Here is a 22,902-nt window from a genome sequence, read left to right as displayed (position 1 = left end):
ATGGAGACTGGCTCAGTTAGAGACTGAAATACACTGCATGTTGGATATGTTGCGGAAACAAGTGAAAGTGCTGTGGTCCACAGAACACCAAGTAGAGTTTTGGATATTGAAGGTTAGGTTAATGGGCGAACCAATGCTGAACTCCCCAGACTTATCCAGATCCAGACCATTAAAATGCTACAGGTGCCAGTGACTAGGAGATAGGGCAGTGCTACTAACCTTTCAGCATTTCAAAGTATATGTTCAACGTGGAAATAAACAAAGATTAGTTTATACAGACCATAACCTTCTTGTGTTGATGGACGAGTTCAAAACGAGAACGCAAGATTACTCCATTGAACTTTATTATTACAACTGTTCAATCCTAAAATTGTACACATTACGGAAAGCATAATGTGATTGCGGATGCTTTGTCACAGGTTTAAGAATTGATTGGTTACCAATGTAAAAACTGGGAATGGAACGTATAATAATGGGAATGGATTGATGGATATGTATTTATGATTTGTGTCTTGCACTCCTCATAATGAAACTTACATGCCCTCACCTTTCATTCCTTTTAGAGAGGGAGGTATGTAAGGGTCCTTTCTGTTGATTCCCTTATTTCCCCTTTCTTTATTTTTGCTGTCATCATTTTTGATCTGTAGATGCTTAATGGACATGTATCTTTCAGTCAAGCAGCAGAGAGGTGAGGAATTCAAAAATTACAAGAGAACACTCTGCTTGCTTTGGACAGAAAAACTCAGACTTTTCGGCACCCGAGAGATGGGGTGGGACTTGGATCGATTGGTTGGCTGGTGGCTAATGATTTGGCTGGTGGCCAAAAGGACATATTCTTTCTGGTAACAGGTGATGATTGGATCCTGCCTGAATGGGATGATTTCCAGAGACCTAAGGAAAGCAGTACCGAGACCTGGACACACAAAGAAAAGGACCTGTTCTCTCTCCCTTTTTCCAGGAAGCAAAATTAAGGGCTGATTTGTAGGAAATTAGGGATACCCCTTCCAACTTAGTTCCTGACAGCAGTCCTCTCCTTATCGTGTGGTGATGATGGTTGTGAAACACATGGATCACGTTGCATAAAGCTTAGAATTAATGAGAGTGGTGGATGGATAAATAGGGAGGTGATGAAGTATTTAGGAAATGAAAAGTGAATACTGTTCATAGCTGTGTGTGTGAAATAGCAGGATAAGGTAGAGGCTTAAATCACAGCCTTAGATGGATCTGCATACGTTAATTTACCTGACCTGGTTAGGCAATTACATTAAATAGCTTCCTATACTACATCTAAGACAATGCTCCTGCTGCTCGCCTGGTTAGCTGCCTTTTAACCATGTGTTACATAGCCATGCTTGTAAAAAAAAATGACTATAATGGCTGAAAATTGTTCAGCACACAAGGAAGCCATTTGGCCCACCATTCTGTGCCAGCTCTCCTATTGAGCAGTTCCCTTTGTGCCATTCGCCCGCCTTGTCCCCATAACCCTGCACATTCTTCTTTTTCAGATAACCATCTAATTCTCCTATGAATGCTTCAATTGAACCTGCCAACATCACAAACTCAGGAAGTGTATTCCAGATGTTAACCACTCGCTGCGTGAAAAAGCTTTTTTTCATATCGCTTTTGCTTCCTTTGTCAATTACTTTCAATCTGTGCCCTCTTGTTCTCAATCCTTTCAAGAGTAGGAACAGTTTTTTCAGATGAATTATATCCAGACCCCTGGAAACCTCTATCAAATGTCCCCTCAGCCTTCTTGGTTGCAAGGAAAATAGTCCCAACTTTTCCAACGTTTCCAATCTATCTTCATAACTGAATTTCCTCATCCATGGAACCATACTAATGAATCTTTTTTGCACTCTCTCCAAAGCCTCCTAAAGTGTGGTGCCCAGAACTGGATGCAGTGCTGCAGCTCAGGTGGAATAATGTCTTATACAAGTTCAACATAACCTCCTTGCTCTTGTACTTCATGTCCCTATTAATAAAACCTAAATTAATAAAGTATATGCTTTATTAACCACACACTCAACCAGTCCTACACCTTCAGTGCTTTAATACACATATACACCCACGTCCCTCTGCTCCTGCACCCCCTTTAGAGTATACGTTATTTTATATGGTCTCTCCATTTTCTTCCTACCAAAGTGAATAACTTCACGTTTCTCTGCAATGAACTTCATCCGTCACCTGTCTGCCCCTTTCACCAACTTGACTATGTCCTTTTGAAATGCTACACTATGCTCCTCATAGTTCACAATGCTTACACATTTTGTATCATCCACAAGCATTGAAATTGAGCCATGTACACCAAGCTTAAACTCCTTGAGGAAAAGTAAATGTTCCTGCACTGACCCCTGGGGTACTCCACCACAAACCTTCCTCCACCCTGAAAAACATCCATTAACCACTAATCACTATTTCCTGTCACTCAGTTAATTTAATATTCATGTTGCTGCTCTTTTATTCCATGAGCTAGAACTTTGCTCACAAGTCTGTTGTGCGGCACTGTATCAAATGCCTTTTGGAAGTCGATGTTCATCACATCAATAGAATTGCCTTCGTCAACCTTCTTTGCTCCCTCTTCAAAAAATTCCACCAAGTTCGTTAACCACTCTTTTCCCATGGTGGATTTCTTTAATTAACATGCATTTGTCCATGTGTCTATTGACTTTTTTCTCAGACCATATTATTGTTTCTATAAGTTTCCCCACCACCAAAGTTAAATTGTAATTGCTGAATTTGTGTTTACATCCTTTTTTTGAGCAAAGGTGTAGCGTTTGCAATTCTCCAATCCTCTGGTACCACCCCGAGTCTAAAGAAGATTGAAAAATAAAGAACAGAGCTTTTACAATGCACACTCACTTCCTTCACTATCCTTGGGTGCATCTCCTCCAGTCCTGGTGCCTCATCAACTTTACATACAGATGATGCAACATTGTATCCACTATCTCCTCCTTATCAATTTTAACTCTTTATTGTGTCTTAATTTCCTCCTCTTTCATCGTGGCCTGGATAGCATCTTCTTTCTTGGGAATGAGAGATGAAAAGTATAATTTTAATAACTCAACTATGCCCTCTGCATCTGTATAAATCTCCTTTTTGTTCCCTGACAGCTGATCCACTCAGTTTATCTTATTCCCAAGAATTAGGTCAAACAGTGCCTCGTCGGACTGGAAACATACTGCTGTAGGATTTTTTTTCTTGAGTGCTCTCTGGGAACTCTTGCCCCTCTCCTTTACATTACTACTAGAATTTTTGTTCTCTATAATTTCCTTGTAAATTTGTTCCTCTCTATTCTTCCCACAAGATGTCTGGCCTATACACTGTACCAAGCAATGCATTGTACCTTTTATTTCCTAAGCTCTTGCCAAATCAATTCTGTCCATAACCCCTGAAGGCCATCCTCCTTCTCCATCACTGCAATGTCAATAGCAGCACCCCTCTCCTTTTTCTTTCTTTCCTATCTTTCCTGAGCATCATATATCCAGGAATATTTAAAACTCAGGCCTGACCTCCTTTGAGCCACGTCCCTGTTATAACCACATCATAATGTAGCACCTCACCAATCTTACTGACCACACATCGTGCATTCAAATACATGCACAATAATCCTGATTTAGACTTCATTACTTTCTCCCTTACTCTGGCACCACCTTATTATTCCTTTTTCTAATGCTATCTCTCCCAGTAGTTCTGTGCACCTTTGCATTCTCTCTTGGTTCCGGCACCCCTACCAAGTTAGTTTAAATGTTCTCTAATAATGCTAGCAAATCGTCCTGCAAGAAACTCAGTCCTGGCTCTGTTTATGTTTAACTCATCTGGTCGGTACAAACCTCATCTCCCCTCGAGCAGGTCCCAATGTCCAAAGATTCTAAAGAACCCCCTCCTGAACCATCCTTCCAGCCCCACATTAATTTGCTTTATGCTCCTATTTCTATACTCACTTGCATGTGGTTCTAGGTGTAACCTGGAGATGACTACTTTTGAGGTCCTGCATGCCAATATCCTACCTAGCTACCTAAACTTCGACTGCAGGATCACATCACTCTTTCTGCCTATGTCATTTGTATCTATGTAGACCACAACTACAGGCTATTCACCTTCACCTCCCGTTCCTCCACCACCTCCCCTCCCCACCCCCACACAGGGTGTTCCACAGTCACTCATTAACATCCTTGATCCTGGCACCAGGCAGGCAACACAACATCCTTGATTCATGTCTGCGGCCACAGAAATGCCTATCTATTCCCCTAACTATCAAATCACTTATCACTATTGCTGTTCCAGTCTTCCTTGTAATCTGTACACCCCCTGTACAGCTGACCCACCTTGGAATTAGCTTCAACCAAAGCCCCACCTCCAAACCTGCACCAGACACTGAAGTCAAAACTGAATACTGGTTGCAGAGTGAGATTAATTTAGGGTACATATGCACTCTCTGCCTGTTTTTACTTGCCTGTTCTGGTGTTCGCCTTCCCCCTCTCTTTAAACACTGTTAAGCTATGGGATGACCACATCTATAAACGTGCAATCCATGAAGCCCTCGTGGATGTTCTGCAATGATGCCAACTGGTGCTCAAACTCTGAAACCTGGAGCTCAAGCTACTGTAACTGACATCACTTCCTACACAAATGGATATCCAGGATATGGGAAGTGATTTGGAGTTTCCACATGGAACAGAATGTACACTCAGCAGCCCTGCCATATCTCTGTTAGTTAATAAACTTGCTATTTCTAATAAATCTTACTACTGTGGATAAACCTTTATCAATAGATATAAAGCTGGTGGCTATTAATAAACCTTACCAAAATGAATAAATCTTACAAATATATAAAACCCAATAATACTTAATACACCTTACTCAAAAAATCTTACTTAAAAAAAGATACGACTCACCAGTTTGTTCCCTAGTTGAGAAAAAAATACTTAGGATCGACTAGCCAGACAATCACTAACCTGTTTTCCAGTGATATCACATCTCAGTTTTACTTTCTGAATGGAAGTCCTGACTGACGCCTGATGGCAGTGATTAGCTGTTTATATCCTCATTCCTGGTCGCGCTCTTTCTGGCTGTTTGCTGACCAACTATGTTCTAAAAGATCTAAAACAGCAAGCTGCTAAAGTGACCTTTGTAACTTCTGGATAGATTAAGAATTACCTCAAATCTTCAGAAAGTTGTAAATTAAATGACCATGGGCGAGGATACGCCACCCCCACTCCCCCCCACCCCACCCAATGAATTGACATGCTGAGACAAAACCACTCGTACTTCCCATTTTCTGTGCACCTGTGCAAAACACAAAGTGCAGAGTCCATCTTTCTGAGTACCACTTAATAAAGAGCACTGCAGAGCAGCCAGTTCATCATAAGTAGGCGTGAACAGCTATCCTCCATCCCCCATTGTGTAGCAATGGCTTGTAACTTTGAATATTTCTGTGGACGATGGATATATTGATCATGTAGTTACATGACTGAAACTGAGTTCAGATAAATCTTATTTGCTTCAAAAACCAGGGAAAAACAAGCCAGCCTGGAAAAAAACAGAAGACCTCTGTGTGCACCTCTCCCTCTTTCTCTCTCTCTCTCCACCAATTTTTACAAGCTCAAATCCAGTTTGCTATTTTTGGCTATCCATGTGCTGCAGGCACAGTTTTTTTTGAAATAATTCAACCAAGCAGCTGTTGGTTCAAGCAGAGCAGATAAATCTTCTACCTACATCTTTAATCTGCCTCGTGCCAAGCCCGGAAGGACCACTAAACTCAGCCTGGATCCACCCAAGTCATCAACCTTTGAGTACCACATCACTTTAATCTTTATTTGACTCTAGAAATATCATTTAACCTATCCTCCCACCTTGTAATCTATTTTTGTATGTGTGAACCTGAGCGTGCATGTTTTTATTATTTTTCTTAGACTAGGTTAAGTACAGTAAAAGCAATCCTTTTTTCTTTTGAAAAAGATTAAGGAAACCTGTCTGTGCATTTTATGGTGACAGAATCTAAACAGTTAAACTCTCCCAGAATTGAAAAGCATAGCCTTTTAATAGCATAATGCACTCAAACTAGGAGTGATGGAAAGAGGGAAACTATTCCGCCTTTCCTCACCTGATCTTCACCTCCCTGGTTAGAGCCACAGGTTCTGTGTTCCTATTGCTGGGGAAATGTATGTTCCCCTTTCTCCTGATTGCCTCCAGTAGTATTTATAGTTTTGCAATTTCCATTTGTACATTATTTCTTTAAAAACAGCTGAAATCGTATGAAGTGGGTGTGCAACATTGCCCATTACGCAGGTTGGAGATGCAAACCATGGAAGTCAAAGTTAATTGTTTCAATTCAGTTGTGATAGCAGATTCTGGCCCTTTGAACCTCCTTTGAGGTTTGGTCCACAGGATACCACAACCCCCACCTGACTTATTTGGAAGCCACCTTTTGATCAATGTCAGTGCTATTGTGTCTCAAACAGCATCAAGCCATTAAGCGCTTCCGCAACATGCAATTTTTCTACCCCTCATTGGCAAACTGCACACCACATGCATAACACAAATCTATCTGCAGCTTTCCCACAATATGCAAAGTATAGAGAAACTAGAAATGGGCCAAATACGGCGTTCATGAATTCATACTGATTTTCTGCCAATTCTAACACTGGAGAAGAAATTTGACCATGATATTTTCAAATATTTTTCAAAGCAGGGATTCAAACTTCTGATTTGATTGCTCACATTTCCAATTGCTTTATGTGGATAGAGTTTAAAGAACTGGAGTGTAAAAACTGGAAAAAAAACATTGCAGAAGATTTTCCAAGTTCTTGTACCTCACAAACAGAACAAAGAGCATTACAAATAGAACTGTCCATGCACTACTTTTGCATTGAATGGTTTTAACAACCGAGTCTGGGTGCTAAATGCATGGTTCTAATCGAATATTCAGCTATGCTAGATACACCAACCACTGTATTTTTATTAAGCATCCCAAGGTGACACGGGGAGAATTTGCAAACTCTGCACAGACACTGACCTGGGGCCGGGATTGAACCCGGGTCCTCAGCAGCGGGAGGCAGCAGTGCTAAACAGTGCCCCACCGTGCCGCTTGTAATAGTCATGTTGAGAGGTAAGAAAGGCATGAATGGTGGTTTCAGCAGCAGATCAGCTGAGGCACGGGTAGTGTCATAGAATCATAGAAAAGTTACGACACTGAAGGAGGCCGTTCAACCCATTTTATCCATGCCAGACCAAGGACACCCAGGTAAACGTTCTAATTTCACCTTACTGCACCCGGTCCATAGTCCTGTATCTTACAGCACCTAAGGTGCTGATCCAGGGCCTCCATCACCAACTCAGGCAGCGAATTCCAGGCTCCCACTATCCTCTGCGTAAAAACGTTTTTCTTCATGTCCTCGCTGCACTTTCTGCCCCTCATATTGATTCTTTGTTCCCGGTTCCAGACTTCTCCACCAAGGGAAACAATTTTATCCTGTCAACTCTGTCTCTTCCCCTCATAATTCTGTACACCTCAATTTAATCATGTTGGGCGGCATGGTGGCACAGTGGTTAGCACTGCTGCCTCACATTCCAGGGTCTCGGGTTCAATTCCAGCCTTGGGTGACTATCTCTGTGGACTCTCACTTTCGCACTTTCTCACCTTGTCTGCATGGGTTTCCTCCGGGTACTCCAGTTTCCTCCCACAGTCCAAAAATGTGCAGATTAGGTGGATTGGCTATGCTAATTTGCCCCTTAGTGCCCAAAAGTCTAGGTGGAGTTACTGGGTTACGGGGCTGCAGTGGAGGCATGGGCTTAAGTGGGGTGCTCTTTCCAAGGGCCAGTTCAGACTCGATGGGCCAAATGGCTTCATTCTGCACTGTATATTCTATGACACCCCTCAGCCTTCTTTGTTCCAAGGAAAATAACTCCAACCTATCCAATCTCTCCTCGTAGCTACACTTTTATAGCCCTGGCAACATTCTTGTAAAGGCAAGTGAATGCCAACATGTTGTTAATGTTCAAGAAGCAGTTGGGCCTTGTAGCAATCAAGGCCTTTCAGCAGTCTTATTTTATGCAATTGTTGAGGGAAACAGTTCTTCCTGTTTTGTTTGTTACTGAAGGTTGTTAAGGAAACTCAAAAAATGCTGAAAAACTGTTTGCTGTGGTGTTTCGTTTTTGCTGTATTGTGCACGTAAAATTAGCTGTAAACCTCCAGACACTGGTGAAGTTTGAATGTAGTGTTCGTACTCTGGCTTCAAAAGAGGCAGTTGAAGGGTAACAAAGGAGAGTTTGTCATGGGAACAGTTTTCAGCTCCAAAATTGTCTATTTGAGCTCCTTAAGCTTTCAGACTTTTTAAAAATAAAATGCCAACGAGGTGCTGGCCCCTGAATGTGTCTTTGAGTAGGAGCTTGTTTTCCAGTGTTAATTATAAAAATGGTAGCTTTATTTCATAGATTATCATAGAATTTACAGTGCAGAAGGAGGCCATTCGGCGCATCGAGTCTCCTGGAAAGAGCACCCTACCCAAGGTCAACACCCCCACCCTATCCCCATAACTCAGTAACCCCACCCAACACTAAGGGCAATTTTGGACACTAAGGGCAATTTATCACGGCCAGTCCACCTAACCTGCACATCTTTGGACTGTGGGAGGAAACCGGAGCACCCGGAGGAAACCCACGCACACACGGGGAGGATGTGCAGACTCTGCACAGACAGTGACCCAAGCCGCAATCGAACCTGGGACCCTGGAGCTGTGAAGCAATTGTGCTATCCGCAATGCTACCGTGCTGCCCTTGTTTTATGTTACCATAAGCACCATTATTGCTCACAATTTCCATTCATCAATCCTCATTAGTTTGATAAAAAAGATTTAAATGTTTAAAAGCAAAAGCACATGTATGTACAAACAAGACTCAGCTTGGGAAACTATATAATTATAATGCACAACAATGTTCTTTTCGAGAGCTAGGCAGGCAAGAGTTTCACCCCTCCAACCACTTAATCTCTTAAAATGACAGAACTGCTTTTCAAAACACTCCTGCATTTTACTCCGGGCTATGATACTGTGCTGATCTTTTATATTGCTCGATAGATCTCAGGCTGCTAGCACTTTGGTAGTGTTTTGCATTGCTGGTCTTGTGGCCTCTTTTCATAGTGTACAACAGACCCGGGGTTGCTGGTACATGCTGCCCTTTTAAATTGCAGAACAAATTACACAAATCAATTCTCAGTTATTAATGTCATTTTCTGGTCACCTTACATTACTAATATCTTATATACAGAGCAGCTGGTTAGAAACAAAGTGGCTGGCCTACACCGGCAAAGCTGAGTTGCTCAACCCACTTGCATCCACTCTTTCTGTCTTCAGAGTCAGGTTACACTTGTTACTGGGCATTGCTGACTGTGGAGACTCCAGTGAAGACAACTCATTGAGATTAAATTTGGCACCCCTAATGCAACAATACCACCCAATTCATTTTACCGAACTACAATGTAAAATAAGGGCATCAACAATGTAACAATATCCTTTATAGTACTGAATGGCACATTTATTTAATTCAAAGTAACATTTTAATATGTAAAGGACTGGTGTGATTAATGTAAGGAATTGGCATATTTTAGATTTTTTGCAATAATGTTATTAAAACCATGGTTAAGATGCATAGTCAGTATGTTTGCTAAAGCTGTGATTAAGGGTTGTAAAAGTGAGGGAATTATTGATTTTGAACTTGAGGTGTTCTGCTAATAGATTTGAGAACCATTTACGTCCTTACAGCTAACTAGCTAATGGCATATTGTTTACGTTTAAAGGATAACTGAGGTTTAGATCATTCATGAGGGGTATTGTCTTTGTCCTGGCTAAACAGGTCATGGGACATCTTGCGGGAGGAGATAGAAGAATGCCTTATGCTTTGGGTACAGATTAGATGATGTAATTAAGGGAGAAGCCAGGTCTGTCTAGAAAAGTTAGTTTTTCCGAGGATTTTAATCTGAATAGAGGTGTTTCAGTTTGGTCCTGAAAGGTTCTCTCTCTCTCTCCAAGGATTCTGCACAGAGCAAAGCAAATAGAAATGTGGTTGTTAACTTTATTCATGCGTGATACTTGAAACATATTGGTTTCCTTAATTGGAATATAGTGGCAGGTTTAGGAAGTAAATTAAGGTGTTTTCTTTTCCTTAAGAATTGTTGCAACTGTTAATTGTAAATCTCTTTATTTGTGGCTAATGTGGTTAATTCTATGTTTAAATTGATGTTTGTTTAAACATAAAATAAACCTATTGGTTGGTGTTATCATTCCTATATGCAGTAACATTAGCTCACAATTTAACAAATTGAAAATAGTGGGTTCTCGGCTGGGATCCTAACAATAGTAAACTCAAATGTATGAAAAAGAAGGTAAGAAGTAATGCAGTAGTATTTAGCTCAACAAGTTTTGAAATATATAGCTTAAGTTTATTTCTTTATCATGTGCTCAACTGGCCTCATCTGAACATAGTTATAGTTGCAAGTCAAGGCAATTTGAACAGCTTTGGTGAGAATTATTTGGGTTTCACAACATACCTGAGGAAGAAAGTTGCCCAAAAGCTTGTATCAAAGCAAATTCCCAGATATATTTTGGCCGAGTGTCTGTGTGAGACCTCCTGTCCTGCAGTGCTGCCATGCTCTAGAAGTCCGGAAGAAATATTAAATCTCAGGCAAGTCATTGACAGAAACTTTAATATGGAGTGGCAAACCATAATATCTTCCATTTAATTTGCACATGCATTCTTCAGAGTAGAAATTTGGCAGGTGGCGTCGCCAGAAATGCAGGAGCTACTAATACACCCCACTGCTTCATATAAGGGTAATTTAAATACACTCACCTGTTTCAAGCTTGAGGTTCCCACCCAAAACAGGGATTACATGTCAAATGTAAAGAGAGTAGGTGATTAGTGTTAAGGGTCACTTCTCCTACATCCTCTGCTCAGTACCTCAGGAACTGACATATTCCGTGTATTAGATAGAGCAAATATAATCCTCAATAGCTTCTATCCATTTATGTGGGTTTAGATCATAACAGCAGCCCTTACATTTCCACAGAGCAATATCACGTGCAGTGAAACTGATAATTAGGTACTTTGCTTACAACAGCTATCCAATATTACCCATTTAGTGTCATTGCTCGAAATTATTTTCTTCCCCATAGTCTGTCCCCTGCTTGTTTGTCCTGAAATTGAGTTAGTTCACAAATGTATATTTCAGTAAACAAACAAAATACAATACAGACGTTTTATTTGAGAACAGGTTACATAATATGGAATAATATAAAGATAACCAATTTACTAAATATTATTGACCATGGGCAGCACGGTAGCATGGTGGTTAGCATAAATGCTTCACAGCTCCAGGGTCCCAGGTTCGATTCCCGGCTGGGTCACTGTCTGTGCGGAGTCTGCACGTCCTCCCCGTGTGTGCGTGGGTTTCCTCCGGGTGCTCCTTTCCTCCCACAGTCCAAAGATGTGCGGGTTAGGTGGATTGGCCATGCTAAATTGCCCGTAGTGTAAAAAGTAAGGTTAAGGGGGGGGGGGGGGGGGGGGGGGGTTGTTGTGTTACGGGTATAGGGTGGATACGTGGGTTTGAGTAGGGTGATCATAGCTCGGCACAACATTGAGGGCCGAAGGGCCTGTTCTGTGCTGTACTGTTCTATGTTCTATAACTTAGCTCTAAAATATATCCCGAATTTATATAGGTGGAGATTTTCCACCGCCCGCCACTGGCAGCAAAGCAGCCGATGGGTTCAAATGACCCATTTGCATCCTATTCATGGGCTGGACACAGGATTCTCGATGCTTCCGTGATGTTCCGGCTGGGATTCTCATGACTGTGGATTGGTGCAAGTATTTGCCAGCATGTTCCTGAAGCAGTGGACTTTGTGGTGGGCCAAGGGGCTAGGCATTTACATAGGTGCCCTCAAATTCCCCCAAAGTCCATCCGTGGGCCCACCAGGGGCTGGTTTAGCACAGGGCTAAATCGCTGGCTTTGAAAGCAGACCAAGGCAGGCCAGCAGCATGGTTCAATTCCCGTACCGGCTTCCCCGAACAGGCGCCGGAATATGGCGACTAGGGGCTTTTCACAGTAATTTTATTTGAAGCCTACTTGTGACAATAAGCGATTTTCATTTTTCATTTGATTTATTATTGTCACATGTATTAGTATACAGTGAAAAGTATTGTTTCTTGCATGCTGTACAAAAAATGCATATCGTACATAAGGAAGGAAGGAGAGACTGCAGAATATAATGTTACAGTTATAGCAAGGTGTAGAGAAAAGATCAACTTAATACGAGGTAGGTCCATTCATTTCATTTCACCTTCCCCCACAACACAAATCCTGCCCACCTCACGCCCAGCCCCCCATCATTCTGCACACAAGAGACCCCCAGCAGAAGCTCCCCTCAGACCCACACCACCAGACCCCCCCATATCAGAGATCCCCCATATCAGAGAACCCCCATATCAGCAGCCCCATGCCCCCACCAATCAGTCACCACTGCCTTGAAACTAAAGAGCAATCCAGATAGAGACAGTGAAAATTCACTGATTCTTCTCTTACCTGTCCCTTATACCAACTACCTCAGACAGAGGTGTACAAAGCAGCAGTTGTTACTTACTACAAAACTGAAACCAAATCCAATGCTTTAAACCCCCAGGGTCCTTTCAACTGCAAATTTTCTATTCACTTTCAAAGAGAAAAAGCTTTTAGTAGGCTGTAATTGACAAGGTACTAGCTTCCAGACCACCAGGTGTCTGGATGGTTTATTTTAATTTCCCTTCACGCTTGAATACATCTGAAGTACCCTGTTTTGAACCTAACCTTGATGTTTCTAAACATCTAGGAGTTATTTCCTTTCCTTCTTTTTCTCAGCATCATCACTTAACTGCTTTGATATGGGCAGGAGCAGTTAATCATGGCAATTAATGTGGGGGGGGGGGCGGAGGATGCACCTACTTGTCAGTGATCCCCAACATGCATATATTTGCATGGCAAGGGAGAGGGAATTGCTTCTGGGCACCGCTCCTAGCATCAGCACAACCAAAAGCTCCATTGGGAGAACATAGGGCATGATTCTCCGATTGCCAATGCCAAAATCGCATTCGGGGTTTGGGTGGAGAATCACTTTTGTCGCCGAAATCGGGTGGCGGCTCCTGTTTTTGGATGCCCCGCCCCCTCCAAAATGGCATCATCAGCGAGTACGCCGCACGCCGTTGGACAGATCGAGTCCGCACGCTGCCAGCGCCATGTTGTACGGCACGGCCGCTGCAGGTCACCGCCGTGCGCATGCACAACCACGGACCTGGCAATTCTCCAGCCGTTTCTGTCGGGAACGCCAGGGGTTTTACGTGGCACAGCTGCTAGCCCCCCACCGGGCAGGGGTGGCACTTATGTTTTGGTCGAAATACTAGACACATGCTCCAGGCATAGCCTCAAAATCAGAGAGTCCAGCCCATAGTTTCCCAAATGGAGAATCCAGCCCATAGTTTCCCAAACGGAGAATCCAGCCCATAGTCTCCCAAACGGAGAATCCAGCCCATAGTTTCCCAAACGGAGAATCCAGCCCATAGTCACCCAAACGGAGAATCCAGCTCATAATCATTTCAGGAAAAATACAGAAGCCAAGCCAAACAAAGCGACTAAAGATAAATCAAAGTTATTTAAATGATAACTTCAGTAAAGTTTTATATTTTTGAAACATATGGATTCATTCTAATTAACTCCTCAGTTTGACATAGCCTGGTAGCAGATAAGTCTTTAATAGATTAATGTCCAATTAAAGAATGTATGAACTGTGGAGACAATCAGCAGTTTCAACTCGGGATTAAGTTAAAAGAGACAGCTTGGGCATTGTGCCTGAAATGAGCTTTTCATTCCAAAGTTTAGCACAGTGATAAATTCACTGGAAATGGTAGAAACAAATGGAACCAGTGAATAAGACAATGTTGCTGTAATACAATTACTTATTGTGATCTGGAGCAGGTTTTTATCTCCACTGTTTCTTAGAAGTGATATTATTCTCTTTGTAGCAGGTGTACATTTTATCAAAAATATAATTCATATGGGACCCTACTTCAGCTCTAATGTTGCCTCAATCAGGAGGTTGCAGCTTCTAGGCACGATCGACTGGCCTTGTCGCTCCCGGCTCGGTAATGAGGACGTTGCTCAGAAACCTCACAGGACATAACAAAAGCTCGCGAGCTGTCACGATCTGGATCTCACCCTCACTGTGCAAGATCCAGATTTACATATTGCTCATTTAAATATGTATGTGCCAAATTCTCCTGAGGCCAAGGAACTAAAGCCTGCGCCTGGGAGACACCGCCATGGTGACATTTAGCACTGGTCCACACAAACTTAGACCAGATATAACGGCACCTGGGGTGGGGTCTCCTAGGGGGGCCCCCATGTGGCCAGGCTCTGAGCAGGATGGTACCCTGGCACTCCTGCTGGGAACTGGGCACATTGCCACTGCCAGTCCAGCACATGGCAGAGCCATCCTGGCAGCACCTGGGTGCCCATGTGGCACTGACAGGGTGACAAACTGGCAGTGCCAAAGTCTCCTGGGATCTGGCCCGGGAGTGCCCTGCCTTAAAAAATGGGGTGATGGGTGCTTAAGACCCTCTGAGAAGTAGGTTGGGGCAGTGGGGGTGTCCAGAGGCAGCAGTAAGGTATCCATGATGGGAGGGGGTGGGGCGGGGGGGGGGGGGGGGGGGGGGGGGGGGGGGAAGAGATCAGAGCAGCATTCAAAAATGCTTGGAAGTGAGGCCTTGGCAGGCATTACTCACTGAGGCCAAAATAGACAACAGTCCCGTTTGATAGCGGTGTTGATGCAGCGCCAAGAAACACCCCACTATATTCGCCCAAACCGGAACTCTTTTTTGCGCATTAAATTGTACCCTCTGGGTGAGTTTGTACATCCCCGGGACGCCCACAGTGCTTCACCCAATGGGACGGAGAATTGGGCGTTGGGGCAAAATTGGGATCGCCGCAAGGCGTCGACCAGAACACCATCGCTGGCGGCATGAACGACCTCCATGCTGCACGCCAGTGGCAGCAGGGAAATAAATGCAAATGGGAAAAGTGGTGCAGTGGCGCCCCCCGCCTGCAGTGGGACTCTGCCTTCGGGCGTCCTGCTCAAATTGGCGGCCCGTTTCCAGAATTCCCCTCGGAATTCCGTGCAATGCAGAAATTTACATGGCTTGAGCACTGAATTCTATCCCGCTTTATGACCACAAGGCAATTTTAAAACTAGTTCAATTCTACTCCAGTTGGAGAACATTGGGCTGGATTCTCCATTTCAGCAACTATGTGTGGTTGTTTTACGACCAAAAAATCAGCGTGAAACCCTCACTGATTCCGGAATCAGTGAGGGGCTCGCATGCGATTGTGCCGTACAACTCGGCACCGGCCGTGCGTGGATACAACCCGCCATCCACGAGCACACAGCCCACCGCCTGGCCACCCCCCCCCCCCCCACCTGCCCCCCTGCCCTCGCAGAAGCCCACCGACCAGCGGCATGAATCCCAGTTGAGTGTGGCGGCGCTGGACACCCACCGCAGCCACAACACCGTGTTCACGATCTGTGTGACCATACGTGGTTCACGCCGTAGGGAACTCGCGGGTGAGCCGGCCGATGACGTGCCAACGGCGTTGAAACGGCATGCCGAGCGTGTCACGATGATGCCATTATGGAGAGGGTGGAGCATGGCTGCCGGCATCAAACCGGTGCTGGCCCTGATATCAGCGTCGGAGCACATTCTCCGCCCGATTGCTGGACACGGAGAATCCCACCCATAGTCTCCCACACCGACAATCCAGCCCTCTAACTTTACTCTAGGATTTGAAGACATGCCATAACTTCCTGGTTCCCCAATGTCAGATTTGTGGAGGACTCCAATGATTGGCTGGGGAATCCCTCTGGGAGGTTCCGAAGCATGTGGCAATTGTCCAGAAGCTCGAATATCCCCTGGACAATTGCACTGTGCTAGAAGCCACGTGACAAAGATATTTAAATCTCTAACTCTGGATGATTCATCTAGTGTTACTCTAATAGTTACACTGAAAGAGGTAGAATTAAAACGACTTTAACTACAGTGTAACTTTATTGTCACAGGAGGCTTACATTAACACTGTGATGAAGTTACTGTGAAAAGCCCCTAGTCACCACATTCCGCTACCTGTTCAGGCACACAGAGGGAGAATTCAGAATGTCCAAATTACCTAACAACATGTCTTTCGGGATTTGTGGGAGGAAACCAGAGCACCAGAGGAAACCTCCGCAGACACGGGGAGAACGTGCAGACTCCATACAGAGTAACGATCTGATGCTGATTATCACTCTGAGGGGTTCATAGACACATCTAATACTCAGAGCAATACTGGGGAAAGTGTTTAAATATTATTTTTGTCCAGTTGTGGTAGATCTAAGAGATCTTATAGTGTTCTTTGAAGACAAAGAGGTGTTGGCCAACATTTGTCCTTCAAGCATCATTTATCCTTTAACCCACCATCACCTCAAGCAGTGATGGTCAACCTAGTGGGTCGAATGGGTGGTCCCCCTTTATCTAGTGGGCTGCAAGATTGAAATTGGGCATGTTCAATAATTATGACCCTTAAATAAGATTGAATACATTTAAAACATGCCAAATATTTCATTACAAGTTATAGAAAATGCCTAATCATTTATATACTAATATAACTGTTATCAACTTCAAGTGGTAAAACTAAAGTAAATATATATGCCTGATTGCATGCAGAGAGAACGCACGGCTCTCGCAATCGAGGTTGTGTGCAATCAACACGCACCCCACTTCACGTGCCCTTGCCTTAGGTGCATATCACTTCAGTCACACCGGAGGAAAAAAGCCATATCGATGGTAACCAGCAAAATGTGGCAACTCTGTATATGGGCAAAAGTCAACAAAATGTTTTGTGGGCTGCACTCAGAAATTTGATGAGCCACAAGTTGCCCACCACTGACCCTGGTGCTGTGATACAATAGTGCTAACCACTGAGCTACCTCTCTCTTTACATACAAAACATCAGCGCCTTCCTTATGCAACAGTGCACAGCAAACTGTATGATGTTGGAGGTACCATTGCTTTAACCTAACTGGGATCTGCCACAAGGAAATTCATCGCCATGCTCGCCTTCCCAGCTACTTGCAGTGCTGCCCCCACCTTGCTACGTGGGTTCAAACCTCCCTGCAACAGGGGCATGTTTCTTGGTAAAACAGAGGTTCCTAACACATTGCTCCTTGCTGCAGTTGCTGTATCGGAATTGCTTCCTGAGCACCACGGGTGGAAATGGCCATCTGCTGAAAACCCTGATCCCTATTCTTTTCTTTCCTCTGTTCATTCTCCCTCTCACGCTGAAGCCACAGAGGTTGGAAACAAAAGCAGCCATGATTGGAAGCAAGTGATCTGAGTAGAACCTCAAACTAAACACCAAGGTCTTCACTATGTGCCATACCACCCACTTTCACCTTAGCTGACGTTAAATGGTGGTACACATCATATAACAAGTCTAGGAAGTCATAAACTACCTATAGAAATCAACCAGTAACCAGCCTATAAATGTTTGATGATACGTTTAGGTAGCGCTAGTGTGATGTTCTTCCTGCTGCTGAATGCACATTTATCTGTGCATGGTTGAAAGAGGGTGTTAGCTGAAGCATTCATATTGAAAATTATACTTTTGCAATCAAGTCAGTCTTATATGCTGATATATGGCTAGTCTGAATGATTCTGTCACACGCTCCTTGGCACTACTGAATGGTACAGTAATGCTCACACTTGCGTTGCCATTTTGGATGCACCTATATTTTGAATTTTACTCCCACGTACTATATGCTGGCTAGCTGAAGGTAGTGATTTGCCTGTAGGACTCTGTGATATGTGTTATGTTTACAGAAGTTTTTGCATCAACTACTCTCCCCAGAATGTTACATTTCTTTGTGCTTTTATTTTGTAAGTCAGTTAACATTTGGAAGGAACATAGGTTACTTTGAGTGCACAAATAAAAGCACATAATTTCTAACTGCTTCAGTCACTGATGAAAAACTCTCCTTAATACTACAAGTTCCAATGTGTTCCAATTGCTTAACAGCCAGAAGTGAATATCTTTCTGGCTTCCACTCTGATATTGTTTTCCAATTCCAGCAACTTATCATCTGGATTTCTTGTGTCAACTCCTCATCTAGATTATCTGGATAACCTATCTGATGACTGAAAGTTATAGGTTGTATATTAGAATTAGAAATTTTTATTGATGTGCCAGATAGTGGTAGCTCGGATATTTATTTGGTCCTTATCTTTTCAGACCATTTTCCCTTTTCTATCTCCCAATAATTTGTTGAAATATCGAGAATCAGAGATCAGATCTGATCGTCACTAGTACAACTATCCAACTATCTGGGAACACACGTTGGGTGGAATTCTCCGTTAGCTGACGCTGAAATCGGGGCGTTCAATCGGGTGGGGAATAGCTCCGGATGTCAAAATCGCAGCAGGCCCCAGTTTGACGGCGAATCACGATGCTCCATCTCCTCGAAAGCGGCGTTGATGCGACGCACGCCACGCATAGTTTAAACACTGTTCACATATCATTAGTGGGCCCACTCGTGATTCTCTGCCTCCGATGGGCCGAGTTCCTGATTGCACAGTCCACGTGTGCTCTCAAACATCGCGAATCTGGCGTGGTGGCTGCTGAAAGAGAGAGGGCCTACAGACACTATTCAACACCACCATACTTCACCGACAGTCATGCCGGGGGCGGGAGTAGTGGTGGGGTGGCCAGGAGGTGGGCTGTAGGGTCTGGGTGGATGGGTACGCAACACCAGTACCACAGCCAGCAAGGCAGCCAGGTGGCTGCGCATGCTGTTGACAGCCCGCTTTAAACCTGATGCCCTGAGTCGTATAGGTGACCCCTCACCCCGGGGCACCCACCCCTGGCTGCCCTCTGGCCCTAGCCGACCCATCAGCTGTATGGGCGCTCCAGCACAACCTGTCCCATCTTTCCAGCCTCGAACAGTGTGTGGGGTGTGGGGGGGGGATGTATTGTTTATGGGCAGTTGCAGCTTGTCAGACATGAAAGTACACGTATTCTCCGTTGGCGTCAACACTTAGGGCGGAATTCTCCGCAAGGCCCGACGCCGTTGTGAAACCCGGAGAGGTTCACGACAGCATCCTAGGCCGCTCCTTGCCCCCTATTCCCCCCCCCGGGGGGGCTAGGAGGGCCGTGCCGTAAATCCCGGCCGCGGGGCCTTGTCGCTGGCCGGCGCGCCTAATGACGTCAGCCATGCATGCGCAGGTTGGCCGGCTCCAACCCGTGCATGCGCGGCTGACGTCACAACGACTGACGGCTCAAACCCGCGCATGCGCGGTTGCCATCTTTCCCTCCGCTGCCCCGCAAGACGTGGCGGCTTGATCTTGCGGGGCGGCGGAGGGGAAAGAGTGCGTCCCTTTGAGACGCCGGCCCGATGAACGGTGGGCACTGATCGCGGGCCAGTCCCCCTCCCGAGCACGGTCGTGGTGCTCACTCTCCTCTCCGCCCCACACAAGCCACATACTCACCTTTGGCGCGCTGTTCACGCCGGCAGGTGTGGTTGCCGCCGGCGTGAACCGGTCGGGAACAGCAGGCCACTCGGCCCACCCTGGTCGGAAAACCATGGGTCACCGTGAAAAACGGCGGCCCGTGATTCTCCGAGGGGCGTGTCGCAAAACGCGACACGCCATTTTGGGGGGGGGGGGGGTGGGAGAATCGCGGGGGGTGCCAGAGCGGCCCTCCCGCGGTTCCCCCACCCGGCGTGGGAGTGGAGAATTGCGCCTTTAGTCTCGGAAATGAAGAATCCGGCCCAAGGTATTGGAGCAGGAGTAGACCAAATGACCCTGTCAGCCCTGCTGCACCACTCAGTGTAATCATATCGGAGCTTTGGTCTCAGCTTCACTTTCCTGCTCGTTCCCCATATCCATTGATTCTCTAAGAGGCCAAAGATCTATCTCAGCCTTAAATATATTCCACAATGGAGCATTGACAACCCTCTGGGACACAGAATATTAAAGATTCAGGACCCTTGAAAACAACTTCCTAAATCATCTAAAGTGTAGTAAATTTTGGAAAATCATAACCAACCCATTTACTACCTCTGTGGCTACCCATGTAGGCCATCAGTATGCTGGGGATTCGTTGGTTTTCAGCCTCTTAAATTTCTCCAATATTTTTCTGTGCTGTTTTAATTAGCTGAAGGATCTCACTCTGATCAGCCACTAGGTTAGTCTTTCTTTCTGGAACCCTCTCCAGGCATCCACCAGGCTTGCAACATCTCGCAGGATCTAACCTGATCTCGCAAGACATTGCGATGTTAACCCTGCCCATTGTGGGTGGGATCACTTTTAGCCAAATCTGCATATTGGAGCGAGACAGCTCGTCTGACTTTTATGTGCAGTTTCCCGAGTACTCGAGACGTTGGAATCTATCCCCTTCACCTCTGAGACCTCGAGCAAACGCTGTTCAGTACTGGTCGGCACAAATGGGGACCAGACAAAATTACACCCGTGGGGGTCTCCCAGGGGCTCGGAGATCCCCAGGTGCATGACCTTTGGGTCATACCTTGGCACTGCTGGTGCCATCTGGGCACCATAGCAGTGCCAGCCTAGGAACCTGAAAGTGCCACCTGGGTGCAAGCCTAGCACTGCCAAGGATCCCAGTTGGCATTTTGTACACAGTGGCGATCGGGCCAGGGGTGCCCTGCATGGAGGTTGGGGGGGGGGGGGGGGGGGGGGGGGGGGGAGGGGGGGGGGAATTGGGGGGGGGAGGGGGTGGAATTGGGGGGGGGAGGTGAGGATGGGGGAGGGATGGGGGGCCCTCTTATAGTTCTTTGCCGTTGGGGGGGGGGGCTGGGGATCACTTCAGGGGCCTCAGAGATCAAATGGCATCCCGATCTCTCGCTACACTGAGATGTTCAAGTGAGCAGAGCTCTTCAGTGCACAGCATGGGGCTATATGCAGCCTCGCCGTGCGTTGCCCCACTGAGGCTCTTACCTAACCGGGATGCCGTTTTATAGCAGCGCCGGGAAACATGTTCGCCATGGGACTTTGTTCCCATTTAGCTAAATTCCACCCTCTATAATTGATCAATATCACTGCCATTTCCTCATTTGGCGTGACAGTTTCTCCTGTCTATCACTTAATTCTAAAGGACCAATGTTTATTGGCTATTCTCCTTATATATTTGTAAAAGCTCTTACAATCTTTCATTACATTCCTGGCTAGTTTCTTCGCATATTTTAGTTTTTTATCTCTTCATCTACTTGTTGGCCGCCCTTTACTGGTTCTAAAAAGCTCCCAATCCTCAGGCTTGCTGTTTTTTTTTATTTTCAACATGATACATCTCTTCATTTAGTTCTAATACCATCATTAATTTCCATAATTGCCTGTGGATGGACCTTATGTACTGAGTTTTTGTCTTTTAATAGAATCTATTTTTATTAAGCGGGTCAAACAGCATCTGCGGAGAAAACAACAGTTAAAATTTCAGTTCTGGCACTTTTCATCAGACGTATGAGTATTTCAAGTACTTTCTGTTTTTGTTTCAGATTTCCAGCATCTGCAGTATTTTACTCAGCGAGATTCTCTAATCCTCCAGGCGTGTGTATTTTGACTGCGGGAGACGTTGCACTGTTTGCTGTCGGCGGGATTCTCTGTTCCCGCCACTGTCAATGGGATCCATTGAAGACACCCCATCCCGCCGGGAAACCCGCAGGTGGGGATTCACTGCCGGCGTGACCAGAGAATCCCGCCACCAGCAAACGGTCGGAGAATTCCTGCCACTTACGTTTCTTTGTTGAACATTTTGAATTGTTTATTTTAACATTTCCCATTGTTTATTTATTGCCATAATGTTTAGCTGATCAAGTATAACCAGCTCAATCCTTATTTCGATGAAATTAGCTTCCTTTCAGTTTAAGATTTTTGCTTTGTACTGGAGTGTGTTCCACTCAAACCTACTCTGGAACTATGTTGCTCTCTAATGCAATATCGTTGGGAGCACTTGCATCCTTGTCCTACCCAGCAAGTTTTAACGTGCATACCCAGGAATTCTAGTGGAGGGGTCAGTGAGATCCTGCCTTGATTGTGGTGGAATGGGATCATTAGAATTTCAAGGCCTCGCATTTTGTACGTATAGTATTGTACTGCAACTAGCAGAGTAATAATTTTGCATGCCCTCTTGTCACTTGTGTTTATAGACGATGGATATGCAATGGATGTATGAGATCAATGGTTTGGATCCCCAGTACACTCCTCCTAACATTCAACATGGCAAAATAATCCACACAGACCTCCGGCTCTCTGTACCTGTACGACAACGTAACTTCATCCGAGAAAACCTCAAGATGATAACAACTGCAGTGTCCTCTCCTCTAAAAGGTGCTCCCCTCTGCATTAGAAGTAAAACAAGTAGAGCAAAGTAAATATGAAATAAGTTACATGTCATTCTGCATCATTTTCTGAAAAATGTAGATTGTTTTATCTGTGCAAATAAAAACCTATCATTCATAACTGATTTATATGAAGAAATTGATACATTTTTATTAATACCGTCATCTTGTGTGTGCTGTTTTATTATATCTATTCCATTGTATTATTCCAATAAATAATTTCAATGTAACTATTGTCAATTCAAGATATTTTGCTTTGAAAAAACTATCTCCGTGTCCACTTTTATTCTTGTATAAAAAATATCTGAGCAACCAAATATTCCACCCAATCTGTGTGATTTTCTGATAATGTATACACTAGCTTCTCAGCAAAACCAATACATTTTGGCAACATTTCTGAGAATTGATGCCCATCTTCTGATTCAAACACAAGAGGATGTAATTATTT

General features: G+C 44.7%; 1 protein-coding gene across 3 annotated transcripts in view; it reads left to right on the top strand.

Annotated features, from left to right (window-relative positions):
- The window catches only part of LOC119969087 (cilia- and flagella-associated protein 47-like), an 868,530-nt gene extending 845,849 nt beyond the window's left edge, over positions 1-22,681 (top strand). For all 3 annotated transcript variants that reach the window (XM_038802287.1, XM_038802288.1, XM_038802285.1), the window contains exon 65: positions 22,263-22,681. In XM_038802287.1, coding sequence (XP_038658215.1) covers positions 22,263-22,487 — 225 coding nt within the window. In that variant the 3' untranslated portion in view covers positions 22,488-22,681. The remainder of the gene's footprint in view (positions 1-22,262) is intronic.
- The last annotated feature ends 221 nt before the right edge of the window (positions 22,682-22,902 follow it).

This window comes from Scyliorhinus canicula, chromosome 7 (assembly GCF_902713615.1).
Source record: "Scyliorhinus canicula chromosome 7, sScyCan1.1, whole genome shotgun sequence".
In the NCBI taxonomy this organism is placed as follows: Eukaryota; Metazoa; Chordata; class Chondrichthyes; order Carcharhiniformes; family Scyliorhinidae; genus Scyliorhinus; species Scyliorhinus canicula.
Note: the sequence above shows the minus strand (reverse complement) of the source record. Positions and strands in the feature narration are given on the sequence as shown.